This window comes from Carettochelys insculpta, chromosome 5 (assembly GCF_033958435.1).
Source record: "Carettochelys insculpta isolate YL-2023 chromosome 5, ASM3395843v1, whole genome shotgun sequence".
Taxonomy (NCBI): domain Eukaryota; kingdom Metazoa; phylum Chordata; order Testudines; family Carettochelyidae; genus Carettochelys; species Carettochelys insculpta.
In genome coordinates, this window is record NC_134141.1 from 108,165,186 (window position 1) to 108,185,935 (window position 20,750).

A 20,750-nucleotide genomic window follows, 5' to 3' on the forward strand; every position below is an offset into this window, starting at 1 on the left:
ACTGTGCTGTGGGATTGGTTTAATACCTACCCAGAGAGAAGAATTTCATTTACAGAGTCACCACGCAAGCATCCTGCACATTTAGATGGTTCTTTTACGCTTCCCAACCAAGTGGTAGCATGATCCCATTTATGCCTTATGAGAGGTCACAGCTAAAGATAACACACACTGATCAGTAGATTTTATGAGTCATTCTTATACAACCTGCACAGAGGCTGGGGATCTGATACAGACTTCCTTCCACAGAGCCTTGTTATTTAACTCAAGCTGTAATGACTCATCCTTTTGGCTTTGGAGTTCTCTTGGGTAATAGCTAAAATAGGGGGTGGCATGCCTGCAGGCCGCACAAAGGGCCCAGTAGAGCACAATGAATGCCTGTGGTGAGGGACCCTAAGGAACACAACTGGCCACCTGAGCTTCAGCACCAGGCCAGTGTCTGCACTTTCTCTGAGGTTTCTGGGCAATATCCATTCAACTCCTCCCCATTTAACCTGCCGTTGTCTCAATACCTAGCTGTAAAACAGACGCATTAACGCGTAGCTCCATCGCAGGCTTAAGGCATTAATGCTGGCAAAATGCCTGAATGCCTTGTTGGAAAGGCTTGCAGAAAAGTACCTGTGTACACCAGGCACAGAATGCTACCATCTCCTTGCAGTAAAAGCTGTAGATTGTACCACTGGCAGGGGAGTTTGTCAAAAACTTGATACCAATAACTAGAGGAGACTTGTGACCACAGAATTCAGTGAATTCCAAGTAGCTGGTCAAATTAATGCCAAAAAACAAAAATAATTTTGCTTTAGAATTCGGCTTTCCAGTAGAAATGCGAAGGACTCAAACACTGAAATATCCAGAGGGCCAGATTCATCCAGGAAGTCAGCAGAGTTACACCAGGAATGAATTTGCCTCATGTATCTTTAAAATATTACTTAAATTCTGTTAGACCAAGCAAAAGTCCCAGCTCCACATCTGTTCACTCCAGCTAGTAACTTGGCCATAGATCAATGGGAATGATTGTTGTCTCCCCTGGGCTCATTTTTGGGGGACAGACACAGTTTTCATAATATCTTTATAAATATTTCATTGTTAAATGTTATTATCTAGGGAAGGGTAACAGCACGTTGGATACACAGTGCGCATCTCTTCATACAGTCCAGTTTTGTTTTGTTTAGCAACTTTCATACAGAGTGTTTCCAGAACACTTTTCTGAGTTAAATCCTACAGTTACTGCATTAAAGAACGAAAGAGGGAAAGGAAGAGATATAATGCAGGCAAGGAAAGAAAAGTGCTACCCCATGAGACTGGCAAGTTAATGAGACTTCACAGGCTTAAAGAATTTTGTTCTTTCTTCTTTATTTTCTCCCCGTGTCACCAGCCTTTTACAGTAAATAACTGGTCACTCCCTAATTTGGGCCTGAGTCATCACCCTAAGATCCCTCTTTCCTGCTTGTGGAATCTCCCACACTTATAGGTGAAAGGCAGAGGAGAGGGCAACCTCTGCAAAACCATCCAAGAAGCAGGAAGAGAGATCTAACCGAGTGTGAGCCGATGCCCAGGTGCCCGCTAAGGGTCTGGTGGGGCAAAGGGGGTGATGCCACACCAGCAGCCACGCTAAGCAGCCAGGGCAGGCTGGGTTCTTTGGTTTGTGTTTAGTTCGGGTACAGCAGCAAGAGGAAAATTACACTTAGAGAGGCTTTAACAGTTACTTTTTATTTATACAAAGATAGAAACAATTTAACTAAGACAAATGATTAAAGTACAAGTTAGTACTCGCAGTTTTTAAAGGGGAAACAACACAATTTAACTTAAGAAAAGTTTAAGACAAACTAGCTAGCTTAAACTAATACAAGTAATGTGTACACAAGAAAGGCAAGTTGCAGGTGTGATTTTCACCCCTGCCTCTTAGACCTGGTGGAACCAGAGTCTTTCCCTCAATTCCTATAGGAAAGAAGTACAATACAGGTGTAATTCTTACCCCTGCCTCCTAGATCCAGTGTGACCCAGATTCTCTCAATCCCTCAGGAAGAAGTAGATACGAACCAGGCGCCCCCAGTCTCGGGAGTCAATACCGGACCTGGCCAGCAGGTTTAGGTGATTGAAACTGAAAGGCGGGGTGGTCTGCCAAGCCCCTTTATACTTCTTTTGTCACGTATGCTTCTTCCTGGTCTTAAGTGGCCAATTGGGAGGAATGTGTGAACCCCAGGTTTCCCAGGGAAGATGCAAGGCTCAATTTGCACCTGTGAATTGTGGACAATTGGGCACCTTTGGAGGTGATGGGCGGGTTTCCCCAATCTTCCTGGGGAAGTGATCAAGGCTGGGGAAGTGATCAAGGCGTGTCAATTACTGAGATCAGCCAGAAGGGTGGCCATTAGCTAGCCCATTCACTGTCTGGTTTTCATGTATAGTAGAGAGGCTGGGTGAGACAGCACACCTGTGTTCCCAGGACATCAAAGGCTACCTGTCTCCCCTGCTTATTTCTCTCTCTGTCTCTCCCAGTTGGGGGGGAGAGGAAGAAAAGGCCAAATGGGGGGTTCATGTCTGGCTACACTGAGTTGCCCTCTTCCAGCTACTCAGTTCCTCTGCCTCCCCTCTCCCCATGCCAAGTTTGCTGTCCCTTCCAGCAGCCCCACATCATCTGGACACCAAAGAATTTCACATAGGGGTGCAGGAGGGAAGTACCCTCCAGAGAAGAGAAACTCAACAGCAGTAGTGGTGGCTTCCAGGAGTGAGCAGACAGCCTGTGTCCTGGCCACTCAGTGGACCAGCCCTGAGGGGCCGCATAGTCCCAGCAGCCTCCTGCCCTCTTCCAGCAGCAATGGGGAACAGCTCTTGTACAGACTTTGAAGCCCTTATGGTGATGGTTTGGTGGGACTGGAAGGCAGATTATTGGGGTGTGCCTGAGAGGTAGAAAAATAGATAGAATCCCATTCAGATAGAAAAACACATGCCAGCTGTGGTCCAGCTGGTGTGCTGAAAGTAGCAGTGTAGCCAGAGGAAGGCATGGTGGCTTAGGCTAGCTGTCTGGGTACATACTCAGGGAGTTTGCACTCTGACCCGTCACATGTGCTATCTGCCGCCTGCTACACTGCTATTTTTAGCACATGAACTCAAGCAGAATTAGCGTGTGTCTGTCTACCTGCCCACTTGTCTGGGCAGCATGCCGCCAGCTGCACTGGAGGTGTACTTTGGGTTGTGACAGGTATGGGAGAGGGAACCAGAGATGATGGGCAGGTTCCATTGTCATCTCCGTAGCCTCAGGCTGCTGTATCATCAGAGCACATGCTGGATTGGCATAGATAATTTTGCAGTCTGGCTACTCCACCCTCCAGATGATAGCAGACAGTGAAGGAACACTAGGAGCTCTACTGACCCCCCAGTCTCCTGTGGGCAGTGGTGCAGGGGTGGGGGCAGGGCTATGCAAGGCAAGGCACACTATCTAAGGGAGCTGTGTGGAGAGTTCATGTGTGTTTAAATGAACTAATGGTGCTGGGTAGAGGGCACCTGGGGGGAGTTTGTGCAGGAAGGGGAAACAAACTTAAATTAGTGCAGAAATTAGTAATTCAGAAACCATGAGCTGCGGGGTCACTTCTTTGGAGCTGTGGGGGATGCAGTGCAAACACAAAGGGGTCCCCACGACAGAGGTCTGATTAGATGGGGAATATCTTCAATACGGTGTGAGAGGGAATGTTTGTAAAGATTCACGAGATTAGGAGCCATCCAGTGACGCACATCGTCAGGCTGCGTAGCCATCAGCACTTACTGCGGTAGGTCCTCTCCGTTCCATCAGCTTGTCCTTATCCTCGCTGCACTTGCTTGTTCAGTGTAGTCCTAAAATAAACTCTGATCCTACAATGGACAACACATGAGTGGATGACTGGGCCCATAGAGAGTCCCATAGTCGGCAGCGGGGCTGCACCCTAGCACAGCAGTCTGCCGTTCACAGTGCATTGCCAGATTGGAGCTGTAAATGCCCTGAATCAAGGAAACATGTTTTGGTTTGTGTCTGTGCGGCAACTAGCACACGTGACCCCAAAGCTGAGAGGGCCTTTTGGAGTTGCCATAATATAATATTGAGATTCTTAGAAATAAATACTCCATCTGCATGGAGATCTTTACATTTCCACCCAGTTTGTTTCCAGAGAAACATAACAAGGGTTGTAATAGCACCTGTGGAACTAGAGTGGATCTACAACCCTTTCTTTTTTTCCCCCCGCCAGGTTGCTTTGTTACCAAATGTCGCGGCTGACCTCAGCAAGCAAATCGCTAATGATAAGGTGCTTGCATCTAACGCCTATATACCAGGCCCCCCTGGGCAACCAGGACATCAAGGCCCTCCCGGTAAGATGCAATACAGGAGAAATCAAATATAGAACAATGATATGAACAAAAAAAAAAAAAACCTTTTCAATTAATATGATTCTAAGTGTACAACGCTTTTTGTTTAAAATTCGTTTTCTTTTCCAATATATCACATCACGATCTGACAAAACCTTCTAGATCTTTTCTATTTTCTCTTCATCAAACATTTCCTTACATCTATAACATATTAGTCTTATAAATGTTTTTCCATCCCTTCCTGGGGACTAGTATCGGGTGTAGCCATGTTCATCTGTGTTCGCAAGAAGTCCCGTGGCACCTTATAGACTAACAGATTTTTTGGAGCATAAGCTTCCAGGGGCAAAGACATCTGACGAAATGGGTCTTTGTTCATGAAAGCTTATGTTCCAAAAATTCTGTTAGTCTATAACGTGCCACGGGACTTCTCGTTGTTCTTCTTCCTGGGGTATCTCATGTTTTAGTACCCATTTCTTACTTTTATAACCCAACCAGAAAACGTACCTGGTTTCAAAAATGCCTGTTAATTGAGCCTGTTCTCATTAGAGCAACATGGAATGTGCTTTTAATTTGCAAGGGTTCAAACAACCCTTTTTTCTGTGATATTTTTGCATGGATTTATTCCTTGACTTAGTGCTGATTTCTGGAATCAAACAAATTGGAAAACAAAAACAAAACTCCACTGACACTGACCAAAACTGTACATTTTGTCTCATGTGGGATTGAAACCATAAGAAACCACAGAGTTTATAAAACTGTAATTCAGCCCTGATACCTTCAAGCTAATGTCAAATATGTTAAAACGTTCACTGACTTTGATTAATTTAGATCTGATTTGGGGTTAGTCACATATCCAAGATCATTTTACTTGGTTCTGGGTTTCATCAGGAAGTTTTACTGAACTCTATTTGCGATCCTTAGTTGGTGTGATTTCTTATCTCCTTCAGAGATTTCTGTCATTACTATCTTTTTTTTTTTAATTCTCTGCGAAGATGAAATCTTTGCTTAATTTTCTTGGTGGAGAATGTCTTCAGTCTACACTATTTCGTCAATGCAAAGACAATATTATTTTATTCCCTTCTTCTGGCTAAGACACTGCCTGCAATGCGCTGTTCATTATCTTCTTGAAATCATTCTGAACAAGGTTTGGCTCTAGTCTCTGTACTTCTTCCATCTAGAGTCTCAAAGACCTGTGCTGTCCAAGGTACTGTAGAATTATCTTTTTTCCAATTGAAAACCATCTATGCTAACCCATGTTCTGTGTGATTTGTGAACAAATAGGTTGGGATTTTCAAATGGGATGACACTCAGAGTCAGTGAGCACTGCAAACCCTATTCTTACCAATTTAATTCTGATTTCCAGCTCCCAGTTTGACTTTAATTTCTTGTGAATTGTGAAGAGAAAAGTATCATCAGCTGATTATAAAGCAGTTGAACCAGATACCTCTGTAGTGTTACTTTATTATGTGAATGTTGTTTGTTTCAGACATGATGCCTCCTTGTGAGGCAAAGTAAGGCAATATTTCTCTTGACCCATATATACTTTATTTGTCTTACTTCATCTCTTTAAAATATATTTTGTACTGAGACAACATCCAGCTATTAGCTGATGAGTATCAGAAGTGGAACAGAAGAAGAGTACACATTTCTGCTCATGTATCATGTGGAGGAAAGATGCAATACATCACCAATAAAAGTGGACAAAATTGAAAGTCCTGATTGTTTCTGTGCACCTCCTCTGTAGAGCCTGAAAACCACCATTGCTGCAAGTTGTCTCATGCTTCCTTTTTTACTAGAGGTTTTTCTTTAACTGAACTTGTCCATCTGCTCTATGTTGTGTTAGCATTGAAAAATTTCTGCATTTCCTTTAATTTTCCATTCTTGATATCCCTGACCATCTGTCTGATAGCAGTTGCTGTCTAGTTCTTTTCTTGGGGTTTCCTTAATGTTTGTGGAGCACTTTGAGTTTCTGAGATGAAAGTGAAGAAAGGAGCTGTTTCTCTGAATAATGTTATTGCCTGCCTTATTGCTGTGTTTTGGTTTTGTGAAGTATTATCCTAAAGAAAAGAGCAAGGAAAGGGGGACTCCATTAGGAAAATTTGACACCTTGAGGTTTACTTGAAATGCTAATGGAAAGTCTCCAACTGGATTTTAACCTTCACTGGATCACTTTTGATTTATAGGGGCCCCAGGACCAAAAGGAAGTCCAGGACTGCCTGGCTCACCTGGGCCTCCAGGCCAGCCAGGTCCTAGAGGATCAATGGGACCCATTGGACCATCACCTGACATATCACATATTAAGCAGGGCAGACGGGGCCCAATGGTCAGTATTGTATCTTCCTGTCAAGAATGTGCACTACATCTCCACACCCTTCGTGTGTGCACCCACTGTTTTCCATTCTTGTAAAAGCCATTCCTTTGTCTTGCAGGGTCCGCCAGGGGCACCAGGGAGAGATGGCACCAAGGTGAGGATGGAAGTATTAGTCTTTTCTTGTATGTGTATGTCACCCAATTACTATCGCCACTGATTGCTATTGCAGATCAGCTCCCAGACTGCTATTGCAGATCAGTTTATTCCAAACTAGGATTGCCACTGCAGACAGTGCCCAGAAATCTATGGCAAAAGTAACGTGTCTGTCTCCATTATTGTATCTATCTTTTGTACCTAACGGTTTCATTGAGCTCCATCGGGGAGCCAACAAACTCACCGGGTCCTTGGGCAACGTGGGGAGAAGTGCATGCTCCTGGACGGGGCAGGGTTAGGGCAGCTGTCTCAGTGCCAATGTATGTTCTAACTGGCCTGTTAGCCAACAACACCTATATAATCTACTGGTCAGACTGTAGGTCAGACTCCTCGTGTGCCTGGGGTACAAGTCTGTTACAGATTGACCTGGGGAAGCTTGGCTCTTTAGCTCAATATTTAGGAGCTCTTTCTTGAAGTTCCAGACATCCCTGATTCAATTCCCAGTGCATAGCCGCAGTGAAAACTGTCCTTTCTGTTCCTCTTAGCTTATGTCACCTTATTAGATGAAGCCTATAGTTACCAAGGGATTCTTGATCCATGGGGATGAGGGAGTGCCTCAGCAGAGGCAAAGCTATGTCACTCTCTGTCTTCTTTAATCACTACTGATTTAAATAAAAATCAATCCTGTAACACTTTAACAAAATAATTTATTAGGTGCTGAGCTAATAATAAATAATGCTAGAATTGTTATAATGATATTCTAATATATTAATAATATATATTAATATTATAATAACATAAATAATACATTATGTAATTATATTGTTTATCTTTATAGCGCTCCGGGAGTGATTTTTTTTTAGTTTGTGAAAATACAGACTAACACAGCTAGCTCTCTGTGCTAATTAAAATGTTATTTATTACAGGGAGAGAGAGGAGCCCCAGGACCAAAAGGGCCACCTGTAAGTATCACTGCCAGCTAACTAGGATTCCAACAGTAGAGAAAGGACATGATCTCCTAACAGTGTCACACCCAGATAGTCATTGGCAAACCAACCCATCTGTCTCTGTTACTGTATTTTGTGCCTAACACTTGTCTGTGTACCTTGTTCGCCTGTCAGTGGCTGTGTGGCATTGGCATGCTATTACAGTGTACTGTACATCATTAGAAGGCACCTTGTGGAGACGTCTCCTATGGAACTAGTTAATAGTAAATGGCAGTATAGATTGCACCTACCAAAACCAGGATTCTCTGGTCTGGGAATATTCATGGTCTGGCAGAACCAAGGATGTTACTGGATCAGAGAGCCGCAGGTTGGGAGGCTAATAGCGGGAGGACCAGGTGGAGCCCAGCGACAAGGGAGCTAGCAGCCTTGGGCAGGAGGTGGAGCCAGCAGTCCTGGGCAGGGGGCTGGCAGGGCTTTCCTCCCTGGGTGGAGGTGCCAGCCCAGCTGAGGTTGGAGCTGGCCTCTCCAGGGCCAGGACTGCACTGGCAGCCTGGCCTGGCTGGAGTTAGAACCTGTGGGGTCAGGGCTGCATCTGGCAGCTCAATTAAGGATGGAGCTGGTGCCTGTGGGGCCAGACCACACTGGCAGTCCAGCTGAGGCTGGAGCCAGCAGCCATGGTCCGGGTTGGCAGCCTGAGCATGGCCAGGACTGGTGTCATCCAGCAGGGGCCAGGGCCAGGCAGGAAGTAAGGAGGCCCTGGGGCTGGAAGTTTTGTGTTGCGGGGGAACATTTGGGCAAAGTGGAGCTAGCAGCAGGGAGGTGCAGCAGGCTGGGTGAGGCAGAGACAGGGGACCTCCCCTCCTCTGGCAAATTCTTTCACAGGGGACTTGTCAAGTCCTGAGGGAGGTGCAACCTGTCACAGATGCTTGACTGGGAGAGTATTAGCAAACATTCTGCTTAAAAGGCTGCTAGGCAATGTAGGAAGAGGTTGATTGGGGATTGGTGCAATTGAAAAATAAAGATTACAAGAGGAAGAGCAAGAGCCTGCAATGCAGAGTATTTGTTTTCAAATACTGATTCAGCCAGGGGGAAATTCAGTCTTCTGCAGCAGCAAGGGAACTTAGATGATGGCATGTGCTTGAAAATCTCAGTAGGCATTTTAGGTACCTAATAACAGTTACAAATCTGTCCCTTAGCCACCACTTACTTCCTCAATAGAGGGTTTAACTGGGATTTGAGTGAGGTGTAGCACTAGGCAGGTCATCTGCACAACGATGAATGTTTGCAGCATGCTGATTCTGAGTTTCAGACTAGTCTTTCTACAGAACAGATACAGTGAGCTCTTTCATATCCAGGATTCTATCAGCCAGAATGCTCAAATAACTGTCATTTTAACCACAAGTAAATTTTAATTACATTTTCCGTCAGTACAGTATAGTGAAAATAAATACAAAAAAAATACAGCAAATGCAGTATACATTTGCAGTGTACAGTACTGTTCTTGTTGGTAAATAAAGTACTCTGCATACATTTTTGTTTGTTCTTAATATGTAACCTTGTTTTAATTTAGTGTTATGCATTGCTAGGTATACCTCTCTATTATCCAGAATATTTGAACATCCGACAACTTCCCAGTCCAAGGGCTGCCAGATATGAAAGAGTCTACTGTACTTACATAGATGATCCACCAGAGGATGCTACAGTGTATTTATCTAGTAACAGAGAGGAAGCCGTGCTAGTATATACACTATCAAAACAAAAAGCAGTCAAGTAGCACTTTAAAGACAAGCAAAATAGTTTGTTAGGGCTATGTCTATACGTGCCCCAAACTTCGAAATGGCCACGCAAATGGCCATTTCGAAGTTTACTAATGAAGCGCTGAAATGCATATTCAGCGCTTCATTAGCATGCGAGCGGCAGCGGCGCTTCGAAATTGATGCTCCCTGCCGCCGCGCGGCGCGCCCAGACGGGGCTCCTTTTCGAAAGGACGCCGCCTACTTCGAAGTCCCCTTATTCTCATCAGCTCATGGAAATAAGGGGACTTCGAAGTAGGCGGGGTCCTTTCGAAAAGGAGCCCTGTCTGGACACGCCGCGCGGCGACAAGGAGCGTCAATTTCGAAGCGCCGCGGCCGTCTGCATACTAATGAAGTGCTGAATATGCATTTCCGCGCTTCATTAGTAAACTTCGAAATGGCCATTTGTGTGGCCATTTCGAAGTTTGGGGCACGTGTAGACACGGCCTAGGTGAGCTTTTGTGGGACAGACCCACTTCTTCAGACCATAGCCAGACCAGAACATACTCAATATTTAAAGCACAGAGAATGAAAAACAGTAAGCAAGGAGGACAAATCAGAAAAAAATAATCAAGGTGAGCAAATCAGAGAGTGGAGGGGTAGGGGGGAAGGTCAAGAATTAGATTGAGCCAAGTATGCAGACGAGCCCCTATAGTGATTCAGAAAGTTCCCATCATGATTTAAACCATGTGTTAATGTGCCGAATTTGAATATAAAAGCCAGCTCAGCTGTTTCCCTTTCCAGAATGGTGCGATAATTCTTCTTCAGTGACACATATACCTTTAGGTCATTGACAGAATGCCCCATTCCATTAAAATGTTGACTAACTGGTTTGTGGATCTGGAGTGTTTTGATGTCTGTTTTGTGCCCATTGACCCTTTGTCTAAGGGAGTTAGACGTCTGTCCAATATACAAAGCATCTGGGCATTGTTGGCACATGATGGCATATATGATGTTAGTAGAGGAGCATGAGAAAGTGTTTTTATCTGTGTGAAAAGAATTTTAAAACATTATGGCTATGTCTACACGAGCCCCAAACTTCGAAATGGCCACGCAAATGGCCATTTCGAAGTTTACTAATGAAGCGCTGAAATGCATATTCAGCGCTTCATTAGCATGCGGGCGGCCGTGGCACTTGGAAATTGATGCGCTTCACCGCTGCGCGTCTCGTCCCGACAGGGCTCCTTTTCGAAAGGACCCCACCTACTTCAGAGTCCCCTTATTCCCATCAAATAAGGGGACTTTGAAGTAGGCGGGGTCCTTTCAAAAAGGAGTCCCGTCGGGACGAGATGTGCGGTGGTGAGGCGCGTCAATTTCGAAGTGCCGCGGCCGCCCGCATGCTAATGAAGCGCTAAATATGCATTTTAGCGCTTCATTAGTAAACTTCGAAATGGCCATTTGCATGGCCATTTCGAAGTTTGGGGCTCGTGTAGACATGGCCTATGGGTGTTGTCAAATACGATAAAACAGAGATAAACATTTTTTTTCAGATAAGCTACGCCTACACGTGAATGCTACATCGAAATAGCTTATTTCGATGTAGCGACATCAAAATAAGCTATTTTGATGAATAACGTCTACACGTCCTCCAGGGCTGGTGCCGTTGATGTTCAATGTCGACGTTGGGCAGCACTACATCGAAGTAGGTGCTGCAGGGGAGCATCTAAACACCAAAGCGGCCCACATCAAAATAAGAGTGCCAGGAACAGCTGCAGACAGGGTCACAGGGCGGACTCAACAGCAAGTCGCTCCCTTAAAGGGCCCCTCCCAGACAAACTTGCACTAAACAGCACAAGATTCACAGAGCCGACAACTGGTTGCAGACCCTGTGCATGCAGCATGGATCCCCAGCTGCTGCAGCAGCAGCCAGAAGCCCTGGGCTAAGGGCTGCTGCACACGGTGACCATAGAGCCCCGCCGGGGCTGGAGAGAGAGCGCATCTCTCAACCCCTCAGCTGATGGCCGCCATGGCGGACCCCACTATTTCGTTGTTGCAGGACGCGGATCAGCTACACGTGCCCTACTTCGACGTTCAACGTCGAAGTAGGGCGCTATTCCCATCTCCTCATGAGGATAGCGACTTTGACGTCTCACCGCCTTATGTTGATTTCAGCTTCGAAATAGCGCTCGCCACATGTGGACATGACGGGTGCTATTTCGAAGCTGGTGCGACTACTTCGAAGTAGCCGGCACGTGTAGACGCGGCTATAGAGATGTATTTACTAATTGATAAACCACATTACAAGTTACGGTAGAGAAACAGAATCTCCATCATTGGAGACATTCTAGAGCAGGCTAGGCAAACCCTTGTCAGGGATGATCTATGCTACTTGGTCCTGCCATGAATGCAGGGGACTGGACTTGATAAACTCTCAAGGTCCCTTCCAGTCCCACGATACACTTTAAAACTCAGTTTCTCCTATTGATTGTGTTTATTATAAATTCTCCATTCGTAAAATATGTGTTATTTTTTCTAAAGAGAAGGAACATGAGGAAAGGGATATCCTTTGAACTATGCTCTGTGCCTGCTCTGGGCAGAGTACCCTTTGGAGATGATGAGGGCTGGTGCCCAGCAGGTCGGAGGCATTTGGCTAATCATAGAACTGTTCAGCATCTGGCAGGCTAGAGCCCTGTCTGTTACAAGTATTTACCATTTCAAGGTTCTTTTCTGGGTTGTTGAAGGGAAGCTGTTTTATTTCGGGCAGCCAACACCAGCCTGTGTATGTCAAAGTATGCCAGCGAGCATAACTAGGTTAATATTGGGCAGCCCCTAGAAAATATAAAAGCACTAAGTATTAATAACAATCACACACCTTGTTTGCAGGGCCCCCCCGGCTCTTTTGATTTTCTGTTGCTGATGATGGCAGACATCAGAAATGACATTGCTGAGCTGCAGGAGCGAGTGTTTGGACACAGGACTCACTCATCAGCAGAGGAGTTTCCATTACCTCAGGAATTTACAAACTCTCATGACACAGTAGACTTTGGATCTGGAGAGGACTACAAGCAAAGGACTGCACCCAAAGACTCTAGGATGCACAAAACAGCCTATCGTTAGCTAGTTCTGGCTGTATGAAGCAAGGAGAGATGTTTAGAGTTGTATAGCATAAAAATGCACTGATGAGGTATATAAAAATTTCCAGTTTTCTCTTGTCCCCATGTCCTGTGACCAGGGACATCCCCAGGTGGGTGCAGGGCCCAGGATGGAAATACTGAATATGTCACTGCTGGGAGTTTTGCAACACAATCTCGCTGCCCCAAGGGGCCCTCCAAAGGGCAGAGCCTGAAACGGTCACCCCAATTCACTATACCCTAGGAACAGCTCTGACTGTATGTCCTTCCCTCTATTTACAGAGACATCTACTAGCAGTGCTCACATACATTCCAGCCTGTATCCGTTTTTGTGCTTTGTGTAGATAGACATTATTGTACTAGAAATCAATTGGCTGTCAGTCCAAAGAGTCATACAGTGAGGTTTAAGGTAAAGCTGGAAGATGTGTGTGTCCTAAAACAACTCCTGCATCTCCTTGAAAACTAGCCCATTGCTCATCCAATGTTGGCAGTCAAATTTATTCAACAATAGATTTCTTGCTCTGCAGTGAGAGAATATGGTCTATACAGGATGTGGAGGTGGGCAGGGGAGTAGGAAACTTTCTAAGAAGAAGAACTGGTGTGAATGAGACAAGAGTTTGATTCTGATCTTACTTATGCCTGTGAAAGTCATCCCTTTACATTCAATGGTGTTACATTGATGTACATGAAATCTGAATGAAGTCTAATGCTTGCAAAAGAATTTTCATCCTATTTGTTTCTACAGATTCCAGCACAAGCATATGAGCTGAGGTAACTGGCATTCTTCGAAGTATAATATGTCACAAGACTCTTTAGTGTATAATGAACAAGAATGGTTAAAGGAGCGCACATAACCAAACACTGTAGCTTGTGCTTGAGGTGCCATGTGTGAGCTCTGGGGAAAATCACATCACATCACTACCCAGGGGCAGGAGAGAAAATCAGTGTTTGAAAGCAGGACTGAAGACCTAACAGGGGTCTTATTCCTCACACCTTACAAGTTAGCGTACTCCTAGCCATCTACAATGACTACTACCACTCCTTTCAGATTACTGAACTGGAAAGTCATTGCCACCATTATTGTCCAAACAGTTTTTCCAGTGTATTTAGCACTAACTGTTTTCTTCAACATTTTATGTGCGTGGTTCCTGCTACCACAGAACTTGCAGTGTTAAGAAGACCTCTTCCCTGTGACAAATACAAAAGAATACCCCTCATTGTGCCACTTCATCTTCACTGCTTGTATGTTTACCCTAGAGCAGTTATGCGTAGCGATATAAGCAGCATCTTTCCAAGAACCCTGGATGGGTTGTTTTGTTTTTGTGGAGGGAAGGTCCCCTTCCATGTCTGTACCTCTTGTCTCCGGAAGAGAGTACCAGGAGTACTGTCCATGTTGGCTATACAGCAATTAAAAATCCATGGCTGGTCCATGACAACTGCTGATTCAGCCTAGTTGGGCTCAGGCAAAGAGGTCCTAACTGCAGTGTCAATATTCAGGTTCATGGTTGTGCCCATCCTCTAGGACCCTGGGTGGTAGAAGAGTCTCAGGGCCCAGCCTGCAGCCTGAGCCTAAACATCTACAGCACAATTAGCCCAAATCAGCTGTCATAGGCGAGTCACAGGCGTCCAAATGCAATGTAGTTATACCCACCTTACATCAACCGTGCAGTTCAAATTCTAATATAAGCCCTGCGCGTATCAGCGGCGGAGTGGGGAATCTCTGGAAATCTTCCTGAAATCTGTGAAGTTTAGGAAGTTTTCTATATCTTTACTTCATGGGACTTATCTGTTCACAGATGCCCTTGCAATTGCTTCCTATGGGTGTATTTCTACAGACCGTATTGAGTACTTTTTTCCTTCATTCCTGTTTTCTTGATCTTGACTGTCTATCCCAAATTAAAAGGAGCGGACTATAAAATTGTTAAAGATTAGGCTACTGCAGTACCCTGTGGACCATCAATGCTCTGAAAAGTTCTGTAAGCTGCAGATTTTGAGAAGCAGACAGTGAAGGGCTGGGTTTGGGGAAGGAAGGTATGCCCAGACATGGAAAGATCCTTGAGTCAGTACAATGGAAAAGACCTAGATCAGTGTTAGCGGGCTGTATGTGGCTCTCTTAGTTAATTTCATGCAGGCAACTATATTTATGTCGTATTCTTGAACTATGTATGTACCTATAGATATAACCAGGCCTGTCGATGGGGGAATTAAGAGCATAGTTGCCCCCAGGGACTAGCATTTCAAAGGGGTCTGGAGCTCCACTCACTCCCATTGCTATTTTGGTAGTGGCAGCAGTGGAGTTATGGGCCCCTTTAAAACACCGTGGCAGCGCAGCTCTGTCACTCAGCTCGTCTCCGAGGGAGGGTGGGACCAGCACCACAGTCTGAGTGGCACTAAAGACTGACTGTTCTCAGCCCCACTGCATACAACTCTGAAATGCACATAACCTGCTGGATCAGGTTGATATGCTCCATACATTCACAAAGGTTTTTTAAAACCCAGACTTCCTTTTGTGCGGTCCTCTTAGCCATAGATGTACTTACAGAGCAGGTATTTTTGGATGGGCCTTTCTTCTGACCTTCTGAGTTAACCATAGGATATTTTTCACAATAACGGATATGTGTGTGTGTGTGTGTGTGTGTGTGTGAGAGAGCGAGAGGGAGAGAGAGAGAGAAAAAATGCATCCTAAGATAAAAAGGTAAGGGATTAGGTATGTTGTGCAGTCTACCTGAAGCATTGCAAATCCAGGTGTGATAAATAGATTCCAGATTCAGGACAGGCTTTTTTAAAATTGTAAATTACTTACTCCTTTTTAGTTCTTAAAAGATCAACTCACCCTCCAACCCCAAAATCTCAACATAAGGAGAAAGTACCAGTCATTCTTCTGGACAGTTTCCTTACTAAGTCCCATGCACAGGATAACTTTGATTCATCTAGCTAAGTACCATATATAATTTTATTCCAAAGAAATATTATTTTGATGAATGTAAAATGTGATAAGTTTAAAAGAGAAGGCTACAAAGGTGAAGAGTTCATTATTTTATTACTGTTGAAAAAAATATTTAATTGAAACATTTGCAGACGTAGTAATGGTGGAAATTCTTGTTTTTAATAGGTTGGTATAAGTTTTTAGCAAAAATTAGGTAATCAAAGCTGAAAGAAATTTTGATTCTCCCAACATGTACAAAGTTGATATTAGCTTCACTATTCTTGTAAAGCTGGAATAGTAAAGTAAAAAGTGCTGGTCTAAATATTTCCGGTATAGTCATTGATAAATCAGTAGACCAGCGGGAGGAAGGAGAAGTTAAAGCTCCATTCAGGTATTGGCTTGTTGGTATCACCACGTAAAAGAACCTTTAATCAAGTCACTTCCTGGTTGTATTTCATAGTGAGTAAATCAGAACCCCATTGAAGTCAATGGAAGATGAGAATCAGGTCCATGAATTTGTTTGTAATTTGACAAGACTCAATTTTTCCCAGTTACACATTTTGTACACTGCTTGTGTTATTTATAATAAGTATATGGAATACTAAAATGTGTATAAAAATGATTATGATTATATGTTGTATTCTTAATAACAAAGTTATTTTTCTTATGCTGTTGATAGTTGTTTTTTGTTACAAACTTTTTCCCTGAAACTTTCCAGACATTCTTTTGGTGTAAAAACAAATGCCTGGGACTCAGGAGCTGCAAAGGAATATCAGCCTCCAGAAACGCTAGTCAATCTCCTGTTCAGTATTTCATAAGTAACAGGTATGGTACGAAGGTCCCATTGTGTCAAAATAGAGATTTACTAAACATTTTCAGATTGTGCACAATGTTATTTATTAGAGCTAGTCAAAAAAGGGTGGAGGGTGGGTTTCAGTGAAAAATATCAACTTTTAGACAAAAAAAAAATCAAAAACTGAATTTTTTCAGCCAAAATCACTCAGATCTAAGCTGAATATTTCACATAAAAAATGCAGAGTTTGACTGCCTGGGGAGACCACAGCTCCCATGATGCACCAGAATCCTCGCTCTTGCTGAAATGCCAGAAGTGCATCCTGGCCATCCCAGCTCTTACAAGAGTGTTAGCTCAAGCTAAATATTGGGGGGAGCCTTGCTTATGCCTAGAAAGCCTTGCCCTGGAGAATCTAAGCATCCTAGAGATATAGCTTCTCCTCCTGAGGGATTTTAATGCACAAGCTTTCATTCAAGTCTACACACTGGGCACATTCTTATAACTCTAATACCTATTTTAACACTACTAAAGTGCAGGTGAGCCAGGCTGGTTCTACCTATGGATTTGTCAGTGTTTAGCTTACCTGGAGGGAAGTTAGCCCAGGACCACAACTCTATGGCATTTCTCCCTTCACAGCCACATCACGCAGACAGGTCATTTTATGTCAGTCAAAAACAGTTACCTGAAACTGTTAATGTTCACAAAATAATTTGCATTTGCTTTTACAAACAGATGTAGCTAAGGAAATGGAGAGAAAGCATGTGGCGATAAAGACCTTGTGAAGTACTTCCTTGGCTATTTCTCTATTCCATTTCTTCTCCCTGGAATACAGCATTTAATCTGGTTCATGGACATGCTGTGACCAGGGCCAATGAGAGGGGCAGGCCAGGATGGCCATTTGGCCTTTGTCAAGGGGGCCCCAAATTTAGACACTTGGTAATATTTTTGGCAATTAAATTTTGCAACTTATTTTTGTACACGTCCCTCAATGATCAGTGCATTTTGCACAGAAAAGGGCTACACAAGCATTTGTTAAATAAAAAAAATCAAATTGTGCCCCTCACTTTTTGGTGCCTCATTTGTTTTCATGTGTTATTTATTTGTGGCTAGGGGCCTTAAAAAGCTGGAAGTGGCCTTGGGCTTCTCTAGACCTCTGAGAGAGCTTGGCTCTGACTCATCTTAAGGACGGACGGTGTCACATTTTTATTTAGTAACAACATATAGGCTGGGCCTGTTTCTGCTCTCAGATACATACGTGCATGAGTGCTAAAGAGAGCAGAATTTGGCCTTGTCAGCTAGATGCATTCTTGCTAGTTCTGCAGCTGGCACAACTAGTCTTTCTTTCCCTTGTTTGCAGATTATACTGCTCATTTATCATAAAAGTATATTTCAAAACTGACCAGCACGTTTAAAAGACAGAGAGAGAGCCAGATGCTGGTACTTACCCTTTTGAAAGTCTAGAAATATGGAAGTTGCACAAGTTGAATTTGTTTTACATAGTTTAAAGAGGCAGTAACAGCTGGAAATCATTTTATACTGAAGAGGCTTCTAAACACCATTCTAAAGCCACGTGAAAACAATTTTCAGATTTCTTTGCATTTTGCTAACTAAAGTCAACATCCTGAAGTCCTAAGCCTCATCATGCTCATTATACAAAGTTCACACAGTCCGTGCATGAAAGCATTTCATGTAAATTAATTTGCTTTATGGCAGAATAATCATAATTAGTGATTAGTCCCTTTGTTTATAGTTGGTCTGTCCAAACTGGTTTGCATTTTGTTGTGGTGAACCAGAATTGAAATTATGTTAGGGAAGCTCATAGTTCAAAATACCATGAAAAATGTCAATGTCTGAGGGCATATCTAGCATCCAGCTGTCAGACTGCGGGGCTGGGAACCAGGAATACACTATCAGAATCCTGGTTCTCACTTCCTGGGTGACCTTCAGGGCTGGATAAGGAAAGGGGCTTTAGGGGCTTCAGCCTGGAGCCCTGGGATGCAACCATTAAGGCCTCTGTGTGCTGTGGCTCTGCCTGGTGGGAAGCGGGGAGAAGCAGCTCTGTGTGCTGCTGTTTCCCCTCTCTGCCCCCTGGTTGGTTGGGAATCGCAGCCAAAGGGAACAGTGGGGTCCATTGCCTGCAAGCACACAGCTGCCTAGAGCCATCTATTCCTCCCCCACACCACGGAGCTGTGCCAGGTAAACTCCTCCATCCCCTTCTGCCTCCCACTCCCTGCCTCCTGCTCACTGGCTGCACTAGGGAGAGATCTTTCTCGCCAATCCTGGAAGTTCCTGGGTCTGGCACAGTGGAGCCCTGGCCGGTGGCCACAGCATAGAGCAGCTTGGGGTGGCAGAGGGGAGCCCCTGTCCAGTGGCCCCAGCACTGAACCTCCATGGCCAGCAGAGAGGAGTAGCTCCCCACCAGCCCAAGCAGGGAGCCACCAGGTAAGTCCGAGCCCCAACTCCCTGCCCCACCTGTCGCTCCCTCAGCCCTGAGTGCCCTCCTGCACCCCAAGGCCCTTATCCCCAGCTGTACCCACAAAGACCACACCTCCAGCCCATACTCTGTACCCTCTCCTCCATCCCATTCCCCAACAGCCCCCCTCAGTTTTGGCCCCACCCCCGAGGCTAGGGGCTCCACAAAATCTGCTGGCACCCCTTTCCCCAGAAGAGCTGATGCTTGGGAAAGTCTTTTTCCTGCCCACACCCCTCAGCTTCCTGGTGGGCCGGCAGGACACAGAGGTTCTGTGCTGTCCCTGGCACACAGTCACACATGCTCATCTGGGTGATTCAGGGAAAGCCCATCAGAGCCGCTGCACCAGGAAGAGGAGATGTGAGGTGGTTGTTGTTCAGCCAGGGCTGGGTTGGACACCTGAAGCTGGGGGTGGGGAGAGGGTATTTTCATTTTTCAATTGCTGTTTGTTTCCTGTGACCAAGAAAGAACATACCCTCTGGCAGACCTGGCTCTGGTGGGGGAAGAGAGCTGCAGTGGCTCGAACTGGTCTACTAGGTCACGCATACCGAACACGGACAGGAACGCTGTCTGTCAGCATGACATGTAGCGATTCCTTTCCCCAGCCCAGCTAGTGCAATGCTCTGTAGGGCAAGGGCCCCAGCAGAGCTGCTATAGTAAAGCATGTTCACACTGTGCTGCGCACTAACCTTTGCTGGGTAACGGCGCAGTCCTATTGCTGTAAATCGCGCCCTCGCCCTCACAAGGGCTCCCTCCTGGCCTGGTAACCCTGTCTTTGTCACAGCTTCATGGAAGCGGTCATCTCTCTGAGGCAGAGACTGAGTCATTGTGTGTCATTCGGAGGTGCCCAACGAGTCCATTTACAACACTGAGCTGCATGTGGTAATGGGTGTTCTAGGGACCCACAGACAATCTTTGGTGATATTACAGGCACATAACCCTGATTTTACCCATTTTCTATCCCCTGAGGCTGGGTGAAGTTACCACACCAACAACCAAAGGCAATGGCTAAGGCCTTTGCAGGTGCACCTGTGCACTGTGTTCCAGGGAGCTGTGCCCATGCAGACTTCGCTGCATGCTCATGCCAGATTGGCAGTACAGGGGTGTGTGTGGCGCAGGAAGAAACACGACTAATGACAGCTGCAGCAGCTAACAGAGAATCCTGGGTAGCGCAGTGGCTGGGACGCAAACGGCGAGAAGAAAAGGATTTGTGCACTGTCCCTGCTGGGCTAATGAAGTTCCAACTATTCATCATCTGTCGTAAGACTGTTTATCTCTGTTGGCCAACATCGGTGGGAAGATTAACATTCATCTCTCACACAGGCTGACCTGAGAAATTAGTCAGAAACGGGGATGCAGAGCATGTCTCCTTACATGTGTGAACCATACCTAGCCCAGCATGGATCCTTTAGCACTTACAAAGAACAATACTATTCCCGGTCTTTGCACTTGAAGTGGCTGTTCCCTGGTCAAATCCCTGCTCCATCACAGGAGGAGGGGGACTTGAGCAGGTGGTCTTCCACAGTCTGGGTGTGTCACTTCACCACTAGGCTCAAGACTACAAAGAAGCTCTTCAACCCACCCCAGCTAGCTGGTGGTGTTGGGCAGCCTCTGAACAAGCCTGAGGAATCAGACTCCCACCGGCGGCTGAACGTGTCTTCCCTGGTTTGTGAGTTGCTCTCGGGAGTAAGTTGGAGATAAGTGCCCAGCTGTCTGGAGGGACCCAGCAGCGGTCATGACCAGAGGCAGACGCATAGATACATCCAGGTTTGGGCAGCAGCTAGCCTGGAGTTCTGTGGAGTGCCATGCCTCCTAGGAATGGGGTGGAGGTAGGCGTTGGGCTTTGTGGAGTGCATCCAAAGTGTTTTGGTGTCAGCAAGAGCAGCAGGAGGAGGAAAGCTGGCTGTGCCCCCTCTGCCAGTGGTAATGCCAGACATGCCCTGTTGTTAGAGCT

The 20,750-nt window shown here is 45.3% G+C and overlaps 1 protein-coding gene across 1 annotated transcript in view; it reads left to right on the forward strand.

Moving 5' to 3' along the window:
• CCBE1 (collagen and calcium binding EGF domains 1) overlaps positions 1 to 16,191 on the forward strand; it is a 167,823-nt gene extending 151,632 nt beyond the window's left edge. The window contains exons 7-11 of the mRNA XM_074994329.1: positions 4,215 to 4,335; positions 6,516 to 6,655; positions 6,762 to 6,797; positions 7,723 to 7,758; positions 12,360 to 16,191. Coding sequence (XP_074850430.1) covers positions 4,215 to 4,335; positions 6,516 to 6,655; positions 6,762 to 6,797; positions 7,723 to 7,758; positions 12,360 to 12,593 — 567 coding nt within the window. The 3' untranslated portion in view covers positions 12,594 to 16,191. The remainder of the gene's footprint in view (positions 1 to 4,214; positions 4,336 to 6,515; positions 6,656 to 6,761; positions 6,798 to 7,722; positions 7,759 to 12,359) is intronic.
• The last annotated feature ends 4,559 nt before the right edge of the window (positions 16,192 to 20,750 follow it).